This window comes from Podarcis vaucheri (genome assembly GCF_965113315.1).
Source record: "Podarcis vaucheri genome assembly, chromosome: 1".
NCBI lineage: Eukaryota > Metazoa > Chordata > Lepidosauria > Squamata > Lacertidae > Podarcis > Podarcis vaucheri.
The window spans coordinates 127,290,853-127,311,020 of NC_138759.1; the positions used below are offsets into that span (position 1 = coordinate 127,290,853).

Consider the following 20,168-nt stretch of genomic DNA (forward strand, 5'->3'; position numbering starts at 1 on the left):
TAGGGAAATTCGTCTAGCGAAGCAACGCAAAAACGGAAAACCCTTTCGTCTAGCGAGTTTTCGTCTTGCGAGGCATTCGTCTTGCGGGGCACCACTGTACTTAAGTTAATGCCATGCAATCAAAAGTCTTCCTTTTATCTAGCATGCCCATTGCAGGGAATTCGCTCACTCTCCCACATTTAACTCGCAATATTTCGCTATGGGAAAGTAAAATAAAAATGAATGAAACATTCATTTGCAGTTCAGTTCGAGGAAATCTGTTGTACAAGTGTACCTGTGACACAACCGGTGGAAAGGAAGACCTGCCCACAAGCAAATCACAGAATCTATACACTATAAGGTGTCACAATTTTGTGATTTCTCTCTCTCCCGCCCTCCCCATTTTTAACGTTTAGTTCTAAGAAAATCTGAGAAACAATCCACCCCAGCTGCCTCTCAGCCTCTCTTAACTGAGTGAAGATAATATCCTTCTTGGAGACGTATTAGCTGTAAAACAAGATTTTGGCTTCTCATCACCAGGAAAGATTCTGAGAATCTATGCTTTCACAATTCAGTGGTACCTTGGGTTACATACGCTTCAGGTTACATACGCTTCAGGTTACAGACTCCGCTAACCCAGAAATAGTGCTTCAGGTTAAGAACTTTGCTTCAGGATGAGAACAGAAATTGTGCTCCGGCGGCGCAGCAGCAGCAGCAGGAGGCCCCATTAGCTAAAGTGGTGCTTCAGGTTAAGAACAGTTTCAGGTTAAGAACAGACCTCTGGAACGAATTAAGTACTTAATCCGAGGTACCACTGTACGTACCTACACCAGGATATGAGTAAGTGGTAAACTGACATTACTGGAGAGCTAAGGTGGGGTGGCGTGGGGTTTGGGACAATTGTGTTGTAACCCCAAACCCCGAAACTTAGAAAAACATTTAACTATGTTAAATCGGAAGATGTTCTGTAACGATATCTGAAGGTATAGCCTGGGAAGTACACAAAATGGGTTTATGAAATTCAGACTTACCAGCTAGGGACAGTAAAATCCCTGAACTTTCCTGCCTGCTGAGCATATAGGCTTAAATTTCCATTTTGAATTTCATATATAGGCTTAAATTTCTATTTTGAATTTTCTTTAGTTATGAGGCCAATTTTTAAAAAAACTAAATCCCATGGTTCCTTTTCTAGCAACATTGCCTTCTTATCTCAAACGACTGTACTGCACTTCGAAACATGAACCATTCTGAGGAAAGCTGTTCTGTTGTTTGCCAGTTCTCCAGTAACACACACCTTCCAAAGCTTTTTAAGGTCAGGGCAGAGGCTTGCTATAAATGTGTGCAAATATAGCACTGTTTGAACTTTCTCATACCACTGAAGGAAGGACAGAAGTAGAGGAAGGTGAAGGGCATTCTACCTGTGACAGAAGGAAGCATTTCATTTGTGTTTTCATGAACAGCTGTTTTCTGTAGGCCAGTACATCCACAATTCTCAAGTGCACAACAAGCCTTGATTACAATCTAAATATTTTTGTGAATTCAAATAGACAGAGACTGCTTGCAAGTTCATTTCTGTTTTAGGCACCAGCGCAGTGTAGACTGGTAAATTTATTATTAATTTTTTTTTTTTTTGGGGGGGTGTTTCTTAGTAAATTCAAAGTAATGCACATTGACCTGAAGGGTTTTTAACCATTTGATTCATCTTCCGGAAAGGGCAAACCTCTCCAAGAGACTACGAAACAGTAGATCCTGCCACCCTTTCAAAATGGGTCAAGAAATGGGATTATGTGATCATGTCAACATTATATACTGGCCTCTTATGTATAAAAGATTGTTGTGAGCGCCCACATGGTCTCTGCAAACACAGTGCCAATTCTGGACCCGCTGTGAAATTACAGGTCTGGAGCTTCCTAGACTCTTCCTAAACGTTTAAGGGAATTGAATAATTTTTTTTTTTTAATCCTTTTTGTCTTTCAGGATGACTTCTGTATCACCAGCTGCCACCTCCACTCCCAACAGAACCAAGCTTCTAAGCGTAGAGGGTGCAAGGCTAGTCTTTATTTTTGACTTTTGCTATGCTGGGCTTCAGGTGAGCGGGAGATTGTTCTCACAGCAGAGACAACTATGAAGAGCACACATGGAACACCCATCAACAGCAACATGGACTTCGACTACTGCAATGCGCTCTATGTGGGGCTACCTTTGAAGGTGACCCGGAAACTACAACTAATCCAGAATGCGGCAGCTGGACTGGTGACTGGGAGCAGCTGCCGAGACCACATAACACCAGTCTTGAAAGACCTACACTGGCTCCCAGTACGTTTCTGAGCCCAGTTTAAAGTGTTGGTGTTGATCTTTAAAGCCCTAAACAGCCTCAGCCCAGTATACCTGAAGGAGCGTCTCCACCTCCATTGTTCTGCCCGAACACAGAGGTCCAGCGCCGAGGGCCTTCTGGCGGTTCCCTCGCCACGAGAAACCAAGTTGCAGGGAACCAGGCAGAGGGCCTTCTCGGCAGTGGCACCCACCCTGTGGAACGCCCTCCCATCAGATGTCAAAGAGAAGAATAACTACCAAACTTTTAGAAGACATATGAAGGCAACCCTGTTTAGGGAAGCTTTTAATGTTTAATAGGTTATTGTATTTTAGTGTTTTGTTGGAGGCCGCCCAGAGTGGCTGGGGAAACCCAGCCAGATGGGCGGGGTATAAATAATAAATTATTATTATTATTAACATGAAGGGGGAGAAAGTTCCCTCGCAGTGATGACTTGCAAAGCCATAGGTACCATCTAGGCAGGTAGGTCCTAGAAACTTTTGTTTCGGCGGAATGTGTTCCTTCTTAATGATCACGGGAATAAAAGGGAAACTGTGGATAACATGCTCCCCACTGCAACACATGAAAATGGCCTTCAGCATGGGAGATTCTTGCGAGGAATAGGCTCAAACCTTTTAATGTTTCTGAAATTAAATGCTTGTTTGACATGGTGGATTCATGCTTTCAGATATATCATAGAAAAAAGTACTTCATTTTAATAAACATTGTTTAAGAAAACTACTCAGTGAAAATGCAGGCTTAGAAAGACACTAGAAACGGTTTACATCTTGGAGATGGTTCGCTGCTAAACGTGAGTGAAGGTTCCTAAGCGAAGGTTCGTCCTTTTTAAGTGCTGACCATCTTGTGTGTGTGTGGTTTTTTTTCTTTTCTTTTCCAGATCCTCTGTAGTGCTTGTAAGAGTGCTGTACAAAAGAAAAATGTTTGCAGGGAAAATACGAAATATCTGTATTCAACACTATTCCATAAAGTTAGTTAATGGATGAAAAAAGAAAAAGGAAAACCAAAACAAATAAAAATACATTTGAAATAAATGCATATTACACATTATACATGTAGTGAGCCTTACAAAATTATTACTTAATGTGCACAGTCCTGATATTATCTACAGACATGGCACTGTGAAGAAAGCTCTGTTTCTTAAACCAGCTACTTCTTACAGGTTTGTACGAGTGATGCAGTTTTCTGCCAGTCAGTTCACAATGTCCCTTTGACTTTGGTACATTCAGTGCAAAAAATAGTTTCGGGAATATCTTACCCTTATAAAAATAAAAGGCATATATATATATATATTTATATTTATATATGTATGTATTCCTTGAGAGTGCTTATAGAATCAAACACAAGAACGATATCTATTTAAGCATGGAAAAGTGAAAAGAACTCAAAAAAAGGTATTTTGTCCTCTATTTTCTTATTTACAATTTAAGGAAATCAATATCATGATTTTACAAAAATAAACAAAAGTTACTGTGTAAGAGGTTGTTTTTTTTCCTGATATGCTGTGGTAAAGTCTAGTTGTTGTTTTTTTTTAAAAAAGGAACACTTTTCATGCAGTATAAAGCATTAAATCAATCATTTTTCTCTTATAGTAGCTCATCTTTTGCTAAAGACACTATTTGCATATACATTTGTACAACCTACCTAACTGCAAGTCATTCTTGCTGCCAACTTCCTTCATATTAAGCCCCAGAAAATTTGATCTTTACGGTGCACACCATGCAGGCACTCAAAGTCTTAGGTAAAAAGCAGGTATAGCATATTTTAGTACTGTATTGTATATGACATAGTGTACCATTGGGAATTAACTTCTATCATATTAAAAACCACGCGCACCAGCATTTTTCATTTGACTTCCTACTATTTAGCAGTGGGCTAAAAAACCCCAAACTTCGCATGTTGTCTTGAACTCTGTTCAAATACTTGGGTGAAATCCATTTTTGAGATAGGGAAAATTTATGCGGTACCCCTGATGCTGCTCAACATTTGTTGTCCTGTCTCTTTATTCTTAATTTATACCAAATATTAAAGTTTGGTGGTCAAAAGAAAAAAAGAAAGAAAGAAAGAGGTCAATTGGAGAACTGTAGGTGCCCCCCTACAGAATACATCCCTTGTTATGTACTTGTGTGAATGTTTCAGAGCTTGTAAGAGCTCCCCAATCTAGCCTTGCTCACTCACAAAATTCCATCACACAAACTGTATTGTAAAACAAGTTTTCCTCCGGGAAATGCAATGCAGGCATTCATGTATTCTTTGAGGAACGGTGCACGGAAGGTCCAAGGTGCTGGGCACTACGGTTTGTGTTTTACTCGAGTCCAAATGTGCTTGTCTCTTCAACGGCCGTCAACAGCTTCTCATATAGCATGGAAAATGATGGGTACGGCGGGAGATCAAGACGGTTGAAACACGTATGAGCTCTGGGGAAGAACAAGAGGCAGGGGGAAAGTGAGTGGAATTCAGAAATTTACACCAAAAAATCAGCAGGAAAACTGGTAATAAGAGCTTTCCCCGTCATACCCTGATTTAGTACTTGGTTGTGTGAATTGTTCACACAAACACAACAGGGATGTGGGGTGAAGGAGCCCAAAATTACTCAAGAATTACCCAACCTCCAGATGTGGCTGGACTCTAGCTCTTATCAGCCCCAGTTAGCAGAGCTTATAGCAGATGGAGCCCGACATATGCTCTCCACCTCTTCCATAGCTAAAGGAGCCTTTGTGTATCCATGAAGTATCCAGGGCCAGGGCCTTCTCAGTGATGGCTCTGACCTGGTGGACTGCTCTGTCCCATGAGACCAGGACCCTGCAGGATTTAACTTCCTTCCGCAGGGCCTGTAAGACAGAGCTATTCCGCCTGGCTTTCAATTTGAACTTAGCCTGATCTTTTATTCCCCTTCCTTCCCTCCCCCTTCCCTTTTTATGAAGATTACCTACTTTGGGATCCCACAGCTAATTCTCCCCTGGTCTCCTCGCTGGCCCAAATAGGAATAATTTAGCCAGCTAGCCCTGGTGATCATCTAATGTTTATTGGATGGATTTCCCCCCTAAATTGATGTTTGAATTCTGAATTTATTGTTATTCATGTTTTATATTGTATTTTATGTTGTTTTTTGTTGCATCAATTAAGTTTTTAAATTTGTTGTTAGCCGCCCTGAGCCTGGTTTTCTGAACGGGGAAGGGCGGGGAATAAATAAAATATTATTATTATTATTATTATTCATATATTTTCCCATTCAGCAGAGTTCCTACATCACTGAAGCATTCCAATGGGCAATAAAACCCAGCAGCAAAGTTCAAAGGAATCACACAAGGCACTGGTCACGATATATAAGAAGCAAACTACACGCGATGTGGTCCAGCCATAGTTCCTGGCCCTGCGTCTGCTCCATCCTCACCTTCAAGAGCAGTGGGAGAGCCTAACAAAAGTGGCATGGAGAGAGCTGAATTACAGGTACGCACCCCCCCCATCCTCCTTATCTGGGGCGACACATCCCATTTCCCCGCTTGAGGTGGAACGGGAATGCCGCCCCGCTCCGCCGCCTCCACCAAGGGGCAGAGAAGTGACGCCAGTGTCAGCACTGATTTTGGGGGTGAGGCCTCCCACAATTTCGGCGACACCTTGCCACAAATCTGTGCCAGTAACACATCTTCACCAGCAGCAGAGGCAGCTGGGCAGCCACGGGAGCACTGCCTCAAGGCCTTCCGGTGCCCTCACTTCGCCTAATGGCTACGCCAGCCCTATCCTCTGCACTCTTATCAATGCAGACATCTTCTGCTAGTCCAGCTCTAATACGTTTCCGAGCACAATTCAAAGTGTTGGTGCTGACCTTTAAAGCCCTAAACGACCTCGGCCCAGTATATCTGAAGGAGCGTCTCCACCTCCATCGTTCTAGCCGGACACTGAGGTCCAGCGCCGAGGGCCTTCTGGCGGTTCCCTCACTGCGAGAAGCCAGGTTACAGAGAACCAGGCAGAGGGCCTTCTCGGTAGTGGCACCCGTCCTGTGGAACGCCCTCCCACCAGATGTCAAAGAGAAAAATAACTACCAAACGTTTAGAAGACATCTAAAGGCAGCCCTGTTTAGGGAAGCTTTTAATGTTTAATAGGTTTTTTGTATTTTAGTGTTTTGTTGGAAGCCACCCAGAGTGGGCAGGGTATAAATAATAAATATATTATTATTATTATTATTTTGGAATTGGGGGGCAAGGGAGTACGAAAAAATGATGCAGTGCAAGGAAAGGAAAGGGCTCAGTTCCTCTCACCAATACAGCTATTTTAAAAAAGCAGGTGTGTTAGATGTGAACGGTACAGACAGGTGAACAGCAATGGCTGCCCTCACCACGTCATCGGGTGACCCTACTTCACCCCAGAAACCTACGAGGATGAGTATAATCCTGATACGCTTCAGCAGGTCAGATCTTAAGAAAATATTTGCGCCCACGAGAGCGCAAAAAGGCCATATTTTAAACAGTAATAGCGAAGAGCCAGTTGACACCCAATGGTGCTTCCTGTCTCTTAATATTAGGCAGCCTAAGCCAGCACTCTGCTGTGTTTGCAATGGAAAGCCTTTGAAGCAGGTACAGCCCAGGGCTGAAGGAGCCAGGGAACTTATAAAAACAAATCACTTTTCATTCAGCTCAGAACTGAGGTTGAGACGGTCACTTGGTTTAGAGGGGGATCAAGGCGCCGTTCCTTGAAAGTTTGCAGCGGGGGGGATGGGGGTAGGTTGTTATCTCACGCTTTGTTTAAACAAACTCTCGCACGCTTACAAATACCTCTAAATCACGCTGAGGTTGTGGCCCCAGTGTCAGCAAAGCAGGAGCGCTGGGCATTAAAAAGACCCGATTTGTCCCCAGGAAAGCTTCCCCCGGGGGTTGCTAAAATTATTTGTTTTGTAGCGTACACTGCGCGAAGGTCAAGTTCTTTCACCGCAGCCGTTCTCACTGAAACTGTGACGTAGATAGGTACCTGCTCTTTCTACTCCCACCAGAGGAGAGCCCGGGCTGAGAGATAATGGTTTGCTTAAGGTTGCCTGCTGCTAGTACTACCGAGGATATTCATGGCATTGCTGGGTTACCAGAGGTGAGCTTGCTACCTCTTCCCACACATTCTTTCACTGTGCAGAACAGAAAGCTCCATTAGCCAAGGATAGGATCACCTGGCAGCGCCAGCCTGTTTGGGTCTTTTGACTTGGCGATGCAGGAAAACAGCAGTTATTTATTTATTATTTAGCAAACATTATGCACCGCTTACTAAAATAAAAGACCTATAAGTGGTCTACAGAATGTGGCCTCTCTACATCCACCAGTGTATACAAGAAGCCAGAAAAACCACAACAGATCGTTCTCATCCAAATATCCTGAAATCTTTATATTTGCTCTAAAAGCAGCACTTTCACCCTTTTGGTTTTGCCCATAATGGATGAATTTGATGGAACGAGGTACCCCAGGTGCTTGGATACATCAACATTTAGAATCTCTTTCAGAATTACAAAATCATACAAAGTTTTAGTCTTGGTTGGGCTACAGTGTAATTAATATACTGCCAAAAATCTTTGGTGTGTTTTTTGTTTTGCTTCTGATAACATACCCTTGATAGTAGATGCTTTAACTCTTAAATAATCACCAAATATCATTTTGATTTTTAAAAAAACAAAAACAAATAAACATTCAAGAGTTTCAGCTAGAGTTACCAAAAAAAATAATCAAAAAGAGCATTAGAATGACAAATATCACTCAGTACTGTTATTATGCAGCCAATCTCTCCTCTGTCTCGTTGGCTTGTACTCTATTTTAACCATAGTGGCTGTGATGACCCACATAGTTTTGTTTACAAGCTTCTGTGACATCATCATGTCAGGTATAGAACCTTGGCTAGTGCAGGTGGCCACAACTAATAAGAGTAAATTGGAATGTGGGCGAATAAGTAAAAGAACAAAAGAGAGAAAAGGAGGAGGGAGCAGAGAAGAATTGCATCAAAGCAAAGCAGATGTGCTTGCACTGAGTTCGGAAAATTGCTGAAGATGGGGGCACATTCTGAGAATAAAAGAACAAAAACTAGTTTCAGGTTAGCTCTAAGCAGAACTGAGGCACAGAGCTTTTCTTGAGGCAGCTCCTGTTCAATCTGTCCATTGGCTTCTAAAGAGGTGTTCCCATAATTCTAAATGTTGATGATAGAAATAACTCGGCTTATCAGTTAAGACAGCATGGTTTTCCCATAGAAACCTGAATTATTAAATACCAAGTGGATTTATGTTTTAGGAAACTCAAGTGTTACTTTACCTGGGCAGAGCAGTGATCTTCCCCCATTTTTCTACACAGAATCTTCTTGGTCCATTGCTCCCCCGCAGAGAAGCAAAACCTTCATAAGGTATACTAGATGTGCCTGTAACAAACTGAAATCCAAAGCAATACACCATAAATGATAATTGTGGAAAATAAGAAAAAGTTTGAACTAGTGCCTCTTGTGTTATAAAGGCCAACACCCACCCACACACCCCTTACTGACTTGTCCTATATTTGAATATGTATCAATAGGTTTTTCTGTGAGTTGCAACTCACAGTGGTATGTGAGGAAAAAAAGCAAATTCTGCTTCACATTTGCAATTACTATTGATACATATTCAAAGACAGGACAAGAGCCAGTAAGATGACAAACTCAGTGGGGCTTACATTCTATAAACATGCATAGCATTCAGCTGTTTACTTCTTGGAGCCAGCATTTGTTAGAAGGGAGGAAGAATCAGCACAGGGCGCGTTTTGACTATACAAGAAGCACTCAGGGCTTCAGATGGACCTGTAATTAGTTCCAGGGGGCTTCTGACTTGGGTTTCTCAAGTAGTTTCCTCCATGCCACAAGGAAAATGCAAAAGATGTTGGAACAGCAACCGTTATTGCAAAGAGGAGGGAAATCTCCTGTAGGCATATCCAAGCCCTTTGACAAAGGTAAACAGCTGTTTCCACGAGTCTGCCTAGCCAAGATATGGTACTCCTTTTATAGGGTGAATACATTATCATCTTGGCAATCGATCAGGAAGGGAAATTTTGATTGCCTGATTTTATTTCATTGAGCAAACGGTCCAAACCCCATGAACTGAACTCAGGATTAATTTACTTGCTTGTGTTTTCTTGTATGTTCATTGTGCAAATGCAGAGACAGCTTGTTTAGAGTATTATTGGGCTCAGCTTTGATCTTCTACATAAAATTACAGTTCCAACGAAATTTTAGGCTATCAATTTTATCACATGATGGCATAGTGATCGTCCCACGTAGTTCCAGTGTTACCTCTACAGCAAGGCTGCCCATACGAAACTGCTTTGCCACAATCAGCTTCCATGTTGCACCATGTAAAACACAGACCATGTGGCTGATCATGTGACTATTTCCCATGTCCATGTCAGTAGTTACAATGGAGGCTTGGCCTGATTCGAGCAACCCACATGGCTGGTGACCTTCAGGAAGAACTTCCTGACAGTTAAGAGCTGTTCGACAGTGGAATTTGCTGCCAAGGAGTGTGGTGGAGTCTCCTTCTTTGGAGGTCTTTAAGCAGAGGCTTGACAACCATATGTCAGGCGTGCTCTGATGGTGTTTCCTGCTTGGCAGGCGGTTGGACTCGATGGCCCTTGTGGTCTATTCCAACTCTATGATTCTATGATTCTGCATTACCAGGGTAACATGGGAAGTGACTACAGGGAGGCAGCTCGCCATGTCACTAAGGTAACTTGCAAATTTAAGCACAAACAACAGATAAGGGAGGGGGGGAAATACAACAATTACTACGACAGTTTACTGTCCATCTGCTGCCAACAATGAATTCCACTAACGCTATGACTCCAGTCCCTTAAGGCTTAATGAAAAGGAGGGGAACTGCCGAGACTCAGTGCAGCCCCTTGGCTAATTTCATGGGCGTTTCTAGGGACTCTCCATCATTGAGGTGGTGGGTAAAGTTGGTGCTCAAGGCCACTGTTAAGTAAAAGAAACTGCCCCCAGAGGTTGCTTGAGGAGGAAGAGAGGTGGTTCCTGGCTGAGGAAGTTGGCTCTGGAGTGGGTGTGACCTACCAACAGGGGAAGAGAAACAGGAGATATGGAAGATATGGAAGAAGAGGAGACTGAGAAGCCTAGTTCACTGTTGGTAGAAAATGTATGTTAAACAGCCATAGCAGTAGTTGAAGAAGCCTTATTTTTCCCTTATGTTGCTCCAGTATGCATTATTCCAGGGGCTCTGATGAGTTTCCTTATTCCTTCCCTTTTCTGGCTTGGGGAATTCTGCTTGATGTTCTCCTTGAAGGCATTTCTCTGTTTACACTTAGTCATTCCTTAATCACTTTTCAAAAACCCACAGCTAAGCAGAACACCCAGATGTTTTCTACTAGCAGCAACTCCAGTGAGCAGCATTTGAGGGAGTGAGATTGACCAAAGCTTCTATCCAAGTCACAGATATCACTACGCTCCTAACAGCTGTTACGTGCAGGAAATGCCACTGTGAATGCATCACTAATTTGCTCCTTCTGCTGGAACCTGATTATCAAAATTCTAAACCGGAAGACAAAACACCCTAGAATGATAATTTCATTTATTAACCGGGGGGGGGGGGCGGATCTGAGTGAGCTATTAAGCCATGAAAGAGGTTTTTTTTTGTTTCGTTACAGTTGCATCAACCTAGATTGGACAGTTTGACATAACAATTGATCTCTTACCTGTAATAGCCTGAGTCGCTGTTCATTGTTGAATCTTTCTACAGCAGCCCAGAACCACCGAATTACAATATGATTGTCATGATATCCTGTTTGATGAGAATGAAGAGCAAAGCATTTGGGGTCATTTTACCAGAGAAGAAAAAAAAAAACGTGAAATACTGAACATTAACATAACAGGATTCTAAGTTTAGGCCTCCGAAATCAGCCTACAAAGAATAGATGCCTACTACTATCCTAATTCCAACCTCCCCGCCATAGGAAAATCAATATTTTCATGGATTATTAAGGTTGTTTAATCAATTGAGGAAAAACCTACACAAAGCACCAGATGATGACATAGTAGAATTCACTTGGTTTGGGCACAGTTATTGCATTCGTCTCAAAACTGATTATTTATTCTTATTGCGGACTCTAGTCTAGTTATCCAAATAAAATTTTTACCAAGTCTGGAAATTCTGAATATACTTGGCAACAGCAAATGGGAAAGGATTGGGCTCCTGCTTCCGAAGATTTTTCAGGGGACAAGCATCAGCTTTTACATCTGCTATAGGCACACACATTTTAAACTTGAGTATCTGAAAACATGAAACTTAGAACTTTAGTGGACATATCTGTAATCCTAGAGTCTGCCTTCCACTTGTTGATGGATTCTTACTCCCATCAACCCTAGCAACTATGGAAAATGGTCAGGGATGATGGGAGTTGTAGTCTAGCAACATCTAGAGAGCCACGGGTTACCCGTTCCTGGCCTTGAAAATAAAAAGATTTGAGAAGACTGATGGAGATGCTGGTGTAAGATGATGATAAATAATAATAATAATAATAATAATAATAATAATAATAATAATAATAATAATAATAATAATAATTTATACCCCACCCATCTGGCTGGGTTTCCCCAGCCACTCTGGGCGGCTTCCAGCAAACACTAAAACACAGTAACGTATTAAACATTAAAAGCTTCCCTAAACAGGGCTGCCTCTAGATGTCTTCTAAAAGTTTGGTAGTTATTTTTCTCTTTGACAACTGGTGGGAGGGCATTCCACAGGGCTGGTGCCACTACCGAGAAGGCCCTCTGCCTGGTTCCCTGTAACTTGGCTTCTCGCCGTGAGGGAACCGCCAGAAGGCCCTCAGAGCTGGACCTCAGTTTCCGGGCTGAACGATGGAGGTGGAGATGCTCCTTCAGGTATACTGGACTGGGGCCGTTTAGGGCTTTAAAGGTCAGCACCAACACTTTGAATTGTGCATGGTAGATACACAAGATGTGCAGAAGAGGAAAGTCTGGTTGTGAGACAGTACAGGTAAGAAACCTGAATAGGAGGCATAACAAAGGAATAAAGGTGGAGGAATGGAACATGTGTCAGTTTTCGTCTTTGAAATTTCAAGGGAGTGGGTCTGCTTTAACGGCGAAGACATATTGGTATACATATGTTTTGCTCATATTCTGGATTCTAGTTGTGTGTGAAATGTGGGGTGATGGGAAGAGCACGAGAAACAAATAAATGAAGATGGGGAAAACAGGGGCAAAATGGAAGAATAATGGTGCTGAGAAGCAGAAGAGAAGGAAATGAAAATGCTGTAAACAGCATGGGGCAACACAAATGAAGGTGAAAGCTTTCTGGGATTCTGTACCAAAACAAAGTCATACCAGATCCATTTTTTTGAATGGACAGATATATCTAACAACCCATTTTTACAGGAAATGGTTCAAGGGTTTAATACTTTTTTTAAAGTGGAACAGAAGAGGCATTAATGGTGGATGTATTACAAGAAATCGGAAAACGTTTTAAATGTATCTGATATATAGAAGAGTTTGGATTTGATATCCCGCCTTTCACTCCCCTTCAGGAGTCTCAAAGCGGCTAACATTCTCCTTTCCCTTCCTCCCCCACAACAAACACTCTGTGAGGTGAGTGGGGCTGAGAGACTTCACAGAAGTGTGACTGGCCCAAGGTCACCCAGCAGCTGCATGTGGAGGAGCGGAGACGCGAACCCGGTTTCCCAGATTACATGACTACCGCTCTTAACCGGAGCAATCCTAAGTACGGAAGCCAGCGTATGGTTTAGCTATAGCAGCACTTTAAATCCTAGCTGTACATATGAATGCATCAACATTTTTAATAACTTTACTTTCATTTGAGTTCTAAACCAATGTGCGAGTGTTCAGTTGTGCATGCTGACATCTCAGACGATTTCTATCAAGGAGCTGATCCCAATGGTTCCCCCCCCCTAAAATACTTTAAATCATTTTCAAAAGTGCCAGGAATGAACTCCAAATGTCAAAACTCAAAAGATATCTGCCACAGAAAAATAAAATAAAATCTGAAGATGGAGGCTTTTCATCTTTCACTGGAGAGCCCTAACCTCTTCCAACTCTTGCCATCTCTACCATCTGTAAGAAATTAACGCTGAGCATACCTTTATATCTCCAGATTAACCTAGTTGGTCTCACCAGCTCCGCTGTTTTGAATTTTTACCTCTTTTATCAGATGAAATGCCCACCCCATTCCTAAAGCTAAGTGGGGGGAAATCCAAGCTCTCTGAAGTAAAGCTTAAAGTGTGAGCACCAGCTTTCTAAAATTACACTGCAACAGATGAAGGCCTGAAATTAAATTAGAATAGTTTACTGGACTCTTGAAAAAAAAAAGAACCAACAGCAGCTTTACCTCTCCTGGTTTATACAGACTGTGACCACCCAGCCAGACTAACTGTAATCTAACTATGTACATATGTATATTTTAGTAGGTGTCACCTCCTCTGTATTCGGTGTTATTCCTCCAGTCACTTAAGTCGATTTCTGCCGTGCCAGCAATAACCAGCTCCAATTCTCTTGCATCAAATACAGACACCAGCCTCGCATCAACAACCTAGGAAAGAAAATAAACATAGCCAAATGATATGTGCTGTTGTTTCGTTTTATTTTCTGCCCATTACTGTACAAGAACATAGTAAGTTGCCTTAACAAATCAAGGCATTTGTCCACCAGTACAGTGGTACCTTAAGGGACGCAGGTGGTGCTGCGGGTTAACCACAGAGCCTAGGACTTGCCGATCAGAAGGTCGGCAGTTCAAATCCCCGCGACGGGGTGAGCTCCCGTTGCTCGGTCCCTGCTCCTGCCAGCCTAGCAGTTCAAAAGCACATCAAAGTGCAAGTAGATAAATAGGTACCGTTCTGGCAGGAAGGTAAATGGCATTTCTGTGCGCTGCTCTGGTTCACCAGAAGCGGCTTAGTCATGCTGGCCACATGACCTGGAAGCTGTACGCCGGCTCCTTCGGCCAGTAAAGCGAGATGAGCGCCGCAACCCCAGAGTCAGCCACGACTGGACATAATGGTCGGGGGTCCCTTTACCTTTACTTACAGTGGTACCTTGGTTCTTGAACTTAATCTGTTCCAGGAGGAACTGTTCAAAAACCAAGGCGCGGTTTCTGATTGGCTGCAGGAGCTTCCTGCACTCAAGCGGAAGCCCCATCGGATGTTCGGCTTCCGAAAAACGTTCACAAACCAGAACACTTACTTCAGGGTTTGCGGAGCTGATTTGTTCGGCAACTAAGCAATTCGAGAACCAAGGTACGACTTCTTTGCCCACTCTGACTGGAAACAGTTTCCCAAGGTTTCAGACAGGAATCTTCCTGAGCCCTATCTGGAGATGCCAGCGGCTGACCCTGGCACCTTTCATATACAAAGCTCAGTGGTACAGCATATTTTAAAGCACATGCTATCTCCAAAGCTCATAATGCTATCATTTTGTGCGGAACATCTGGATGAAGCAGTTAAGTTTTTAAAGAAAAATACTTGGGGTTTCCCCCATCCATCAGTATTTGCAAAGCAAAATTATAAAGCAAGGAATAATAAAATAACTTCAGGATAAAGGAGATCAGTAGTGCAACTTCAGCATCAAGTACTAACTAAGGTGCCCCAAACAGGGTTTACTCCACTGCTATTAGATTCCCAGGAACCACTAATAAATTGAGAGTTTCCGCATCCTACAACAACAGGTTTTTTTTTAATGCGTTAGCACAGATTATGTGGATAGTGGGGTGGGGGGGGGTGGGCGGGGATGAGGAAGGAGTCAGCAAGATGGCGGGTCCTTGGTCTCTGAAAGGGTTACTGCTAGCACAAATTGCCACTGACTGCTAGAGATAGATGAAGGTCCTTGCCATGGTAATATCAAGAATCCTTATGAGCTTGTGCTTGGGAATAGGTCATTGGTCACCAAGTACAAGAGGGAGTTGGTGACCAATGACCTATTCCCATGCACGAACTCTTAAGGATCCTGGACCGAGCTGGCCTCAGAGCAGCTCAAAAGTCTACGTAATAACCCCAGTACAATATTCTAAACATACATTGAAATGCTATGTCCAGACTAAATGACTGGCTCCTCAACTCATGCATTAGTTGCTGACTGCTAGCAGCACAAATAGTGATCATTACATTTCCCAGTTCCTTACAAAAGGTAGCCTTCATTACCTGACTCCATGGCTTTAATGATGAATTCTGCACATGCAGTAGTACCAATGACAATGCAATGCTTTTCAGGACAATTTAGTCAGTTGTGGGAGATGCATTAATCATGGCTTGCGAATAATCCTGCTGAATGGTGCAATGCTGGGGGGGGGGGACGTAAAACATTGAAAACATAATCAGAATATTTTGGGGGTTTTTATTTACCTCGTAAAATCCACGCACTAGACTCTCTGTTTGCTGCACAACACCTCTCTCAATTCTCCATTTCACCATCCTCTCTATATATTCCTTCTTGTTCTTCTCTGTGACTGGGATGTTGGCACCTCCAGGCTTCAGTTCTCGTTCAGTAATCTTAAAAGGCAAACCACCACCAAAACGTTAGGAAGAAGGATCTGTTGATCTGCTGAGCTTCTTATATTATCAAGCTGTACTTATTCCCCCAATGGCAGATTCTTATTTGAAGTGGTGAAACCCAGGCAGCTTAAAAAAAAGGAGACGAAAACTCCCTCTTGGGCCAGTAGTATCAAGTACAAAGCAGGAAATCCCCCCCAACCCAAAGAGATATATACAAACAAGCCTTCACATTCTAAAGAGATTATTGAAATGAAGCTTTCTAATATTGACACACACACTGCAACAAGAAGTCACATGCAAAGAAGAATTTCAAATCACTCCTTCCCATCCGGGCAAGTTAATAGCACAGAGTTGCAAAAGTAATCAATAATAATAATAATAATAATAATAATAATAATAATGTATTTATACCCCACCCATCTATGTATACTGAAGAGAAATTGATTCATAGCAATACTGCTGCAGGCTGAAGAGGTGCCAAAGAAATGCCTCCACGTGGTCAGAGCTCAACAACACTGTGGCAACTTCTTTGAGCATCCATTAGGCGGGTCAGCTCAAATCACCTCCCACGGGAGTGCTGAGTCTGCATTACCACCACTGGAAATGACATAGGAAGCAGCCACACAATCCATTTTGCGGGTAGATACTATGATGTGGAGCCCAGACCATACATGTCTATTTTTGGCAGCAGCACAGCAGCGGTAACATATGAATCAGGCCTCAAGTTGCAAGCTCCTTACCCGGCTTCAAGAATCCCTGGGAAAAATTTGCCCACTGTCTTCTAAGTTAGGGGATTCCTCCACAATGGAGTGGCTCTGCCAGAGCGGTGAAGAGAAAGCCTGGCACCCTCAGTTGCTACCGAGAAACCCGATGGTGCAAAGCTGGGCACTCAACTCTTACAAATCTCAATGGAGTCAAGTGGTTCTCTGTTGCACTTGCTACCTTTAAATGCTAGAATGACAGCTACTAATTTGGACAAGGAGCAACAGTCAATGTAAATACAGTGGTATCTTGGTACTAGAACGGCTTGGCTCCTGAACAAATTGGCTCCCAAACGCTGCAAACCCAGAGGTAAGTGTTCCAGTTTGTGAAGGTTTTTTGGAAGCCAAATGTCCGACAGGAAGCTCCTGCCAAACGTCCTGCCAAACCTTTCAGGGGAGACAGGAAGCTCCTGCAGCCAATAGGAAGCAGTGTCTTGGTTTTCGAATGGTTTCGGGGAGTCAAATGGAACAGATTAAGTTCAAGAACCAAGGTACCATTGTAAATCTGATTTTGGACAAATGAGTCTGGTCAACTCCGGCCTCAGCTGCATCTGTGCAGAGACTTTAGAGTCCAGATAACTTTCATAAAAGAGGAATTGCTCATTTTCACATCTCAAGAAGCTCACAACACTATATAGTATCAGAGGCAGCCTTTTAAAGCTGTGCTGGACCGGTAACTGAGAATACAGAGTTTTGAACATTAACATTAAACAGCTTTTTATTCGAGAGGGAAGGAAACCTGCAGAAACAACACACCAATGACATTACATCTCAACAAAGGAGATATAAAGGAAGAGAATATAGAAATGAAACTAAAAATAAGTTTTTCTATGTAGTTTTCAGAGGAAAAAAAATTGTGCACACCTGTCCAAAGACTTCTTCATTTACAGTGAATGTGAGATCTAGGATATCATGTATATCGTTGTCTTTCATCCACTGCAAACTCTGGTGGAACTCCTCATCAAGGTATTCCAAGTCACTCAGGTCACACAGTCTAACATAAACAAGAATAAATTAGAGGAGTGGAAATGATAGCAGTGGCGGAAGAGGCAGCATTGAAGAGAAGTTAAGACAGAAAATTCTTACAATACTAGAAAGGGGAAAGAGACACATCCAAAGAACCACCACTTAAGCTCAAAGGAATCTGGAAGTACTAATTTATCTTAATAGTAAAAGCAGTTATTTAATTACTGATGTATATATTTCCCCAAAGTACACATTAAAATCATAAAAGTCCTATATAACTTATTCGTTTGAATCTTTTTAGTAAACAAAATAATTTTTGTTTCGTTTTGCACCCATGCTGATTTTAACCAAAATAAGGAGTTTGCACACATTTACCTACCTACTCAAAGATATATTGGTCATCATTAGGAACCGGAGCCCTCCATGATCGGAGAGATCATGCTGACATTAATGCCAGCTTTGCATGTACCCATAACTACAATTATTTCCCACAAATCGGAACAAAATCCATCTTTCCTCTTTCAGTTCCCCCCATGCATCTACTGTAGCAAAGCGAATGACCAAACCTACAACTAGGGACCACTTTATACAGTCTAAATTAATTTATTGTTTGCATTCAATTTAATTATTTCTGGAAAAAGAAAGAAGAAATCCTGCTCTATTAATATGTAGTAAGGGTTAGACAACTGCAGGGAGCAAAGTCTTTTATTTCTACCTTCCAATTGCCTTGCTTGCTCAATATGGTACAGTGGAACCTCAGTTGTCGAACGTAATCCATTCCGGAAAACCATTCAATAACCAAGGCACAATTGCCAGTCAGCAAATTCCTTTTAATAAATGAAGAAATACGCTCCAGAAGCTGTTCTGACTTCCAAGACATGTTCGAAAACGGAAGCATTCACTTTTGGGTTGCTGGTGTTCAGGTTCCAAATTGTTTGGCTCCCGAAGCGTTTGACAACCGAGGTTCCACTGTAACTGTAAATTCATACCAAGATTACGAACACAAAAATACAAAGTAAGAATTCATACAAGAAACAAAATATTTCAATAGTCAACTGCATACACCGAGGTTTACCTCTTGATGATAAAGCATTTGTATGACCTCATTAGCAATCAATATCATTATAGCAAGCTTAACTGGGCTTGTAATTAGACACCTATTTTGTGGACAAGAAATGGACAGAAGGTTCACCATGAAAAAGACTCATACTCACATTCTGAGGAGGGCTTTATAAAATGGTCGTGTGAAGAAGGCATCTAATAAATACTGGTGTATTAGAGCAAGACCCAGGATTCGACCACTAAACCTGAACCTGCGTAAGAGAAATTAAGAGAGCGGCTCGGGCTTATTTTTTTGTTCAGTGATGAGCCTTTACAGCACTATCCACTAAAACCCCTTAAATACGCTTGTTAAAATAACATTCAGTTAGTATTATTTGGCATCACATTTCCACGTGGCCCTTTAGAAACAAAAACTTCATTAAGCTTCTTTATACAATGGCCGTCCTTCAAAAAAATTAAGAAATGGCAAGAAATGCAGCCGCTGAGAATAGATGGCACATCGATATTTATGAGTTCAGAGCAAGAGGAAAAATATTCTGGGGGAAATATCCTCTCTATTCAATATGTGTCACTCCATGGCTGAAGTAACTCCAACTGGGCAGGCAAGTGCTAGATTTTTCTGGTCAGGCTTTTGGGCCTTTAGCAACTGCAAAAACAGTTTTTTAAAAAATGGGGGAGGTGAAGGTTTTTGCAGGCTTGGGGATAGGTCCGGCCCTGGTCAGTGTCAACAACCTTGAGCTAGTTAGACCCATTGGTTTGGCTCAGTATTAAGACAGCCTTCTATGGTCCTAGGTGTAGGTGGAAGAAAATCCTTCATCTTCTGGATCTCTGCCGAACATGCAACTTGTCAAAGCAACAGGATCCTTGGAAATAAAAACCTTGAAAAAGCAGTTTCATAGCCCCAGGGATTGGGGAGATATTATAAGACAACAGGAAGACCTACAGCAACAGCTGCATACTCAAGTTTGTGGAAGCCAACTGATACATATATGCAGTCCCCTTAAGCCACTATAACTCTGCCTGCAGGGGTCTGATTTACTTATTTATTTACTGTGTAAAAAAAGCGTAACTCAGGCACCATACACACACATAGTGCTTTTTTCTGGTGGTATGCAGACCCCTAAACGTTTTGTTAATCTAATTTTGGCCTCATTGAGGGGCAGTATTTCAATATGAGTAGGAAAATGAGAGTACCCCTAAATTTATTTATTTTTTAGAAAAAAACACTGTATATATTTTTAATCATGCGTAAAACAACATAACTCACAACATATCAACCTATTTGCTTTAAAGTATCAGATCACATTCTTATGGCACCCATTGAAATATGCCTCAGGCTAGACAGGCCCCGCAGTTAAAAACAAAACAAAACACAAAACTTAATTCGGAATAGTCCTAAATAGTGTTGGGAATGACACTGTTTCTTCCTGCGTAAGAAAATGGGTCACTATCTCTGCCCCCTCCCCCAATTCCCTAATCTGTATTCATGGAAAGGGCTCAGCCCAATGAGAGGCAGTAAACACTGATTGAAATCTCTTTCTGGCCGACTTCATTCTGTAT

General features: G+C 42.1%; 1 protein-coding gene across 6 annotated transcripts in view; it reads right to left on the bottom strand.

Moving 5' to 3' along the window:
- Positions 1-2,896: 2,896 nt before the first annotated feature.
- HECW2 (HECT, C2 and WW domain containing E3 ubiquitin protein ligase 2) overlaps positions 2,897-20,168 on the bottom strand; it is a 197,411-nt gene continuing 180,139 nt past the window's right edge. For 4 of the 6 annotated variants that reach the window (XM_082222539.1, XM_082222540.1, XM_082222541.1 and 1 more), the window contains 7 exons: positions 18,761-18,859; positions 17,445-17,574; positions 15,670-15,816; positions 13,754-13,868; positions 11,002-11,087; positions 8,587-8,699; positions 2,897-4,725 (listed from right to left, as the gene is read on the bottom strand). In XM_082222539.1, the coding sequence (XP_082078665.1) occupies positions 4,614-4,725; positions 8,587-8,699; positions 11,002-11,087; positions 13,754-13,868; positions 15,670-15,816; positions 17,445-17,574; positions 18,761-18,859 (802 nt within the window). In that variant the 3' untranslated portion in view covers positions 2,897-4,613. Of the gene's footprint in view, positions 4,726-8,586; positions 8,700-11,001; positions 11,088-13,753; positions 13,869-15,372; positions 15,607-15,669; positions 15,817-17,444; positions 17,575-18,760; positions 18,860-20,168 lie in introns of those variants that run through there. The other 2 variants (XM_082222543.1, XM_082222544.1) reach the window with 2 other exon arrangements.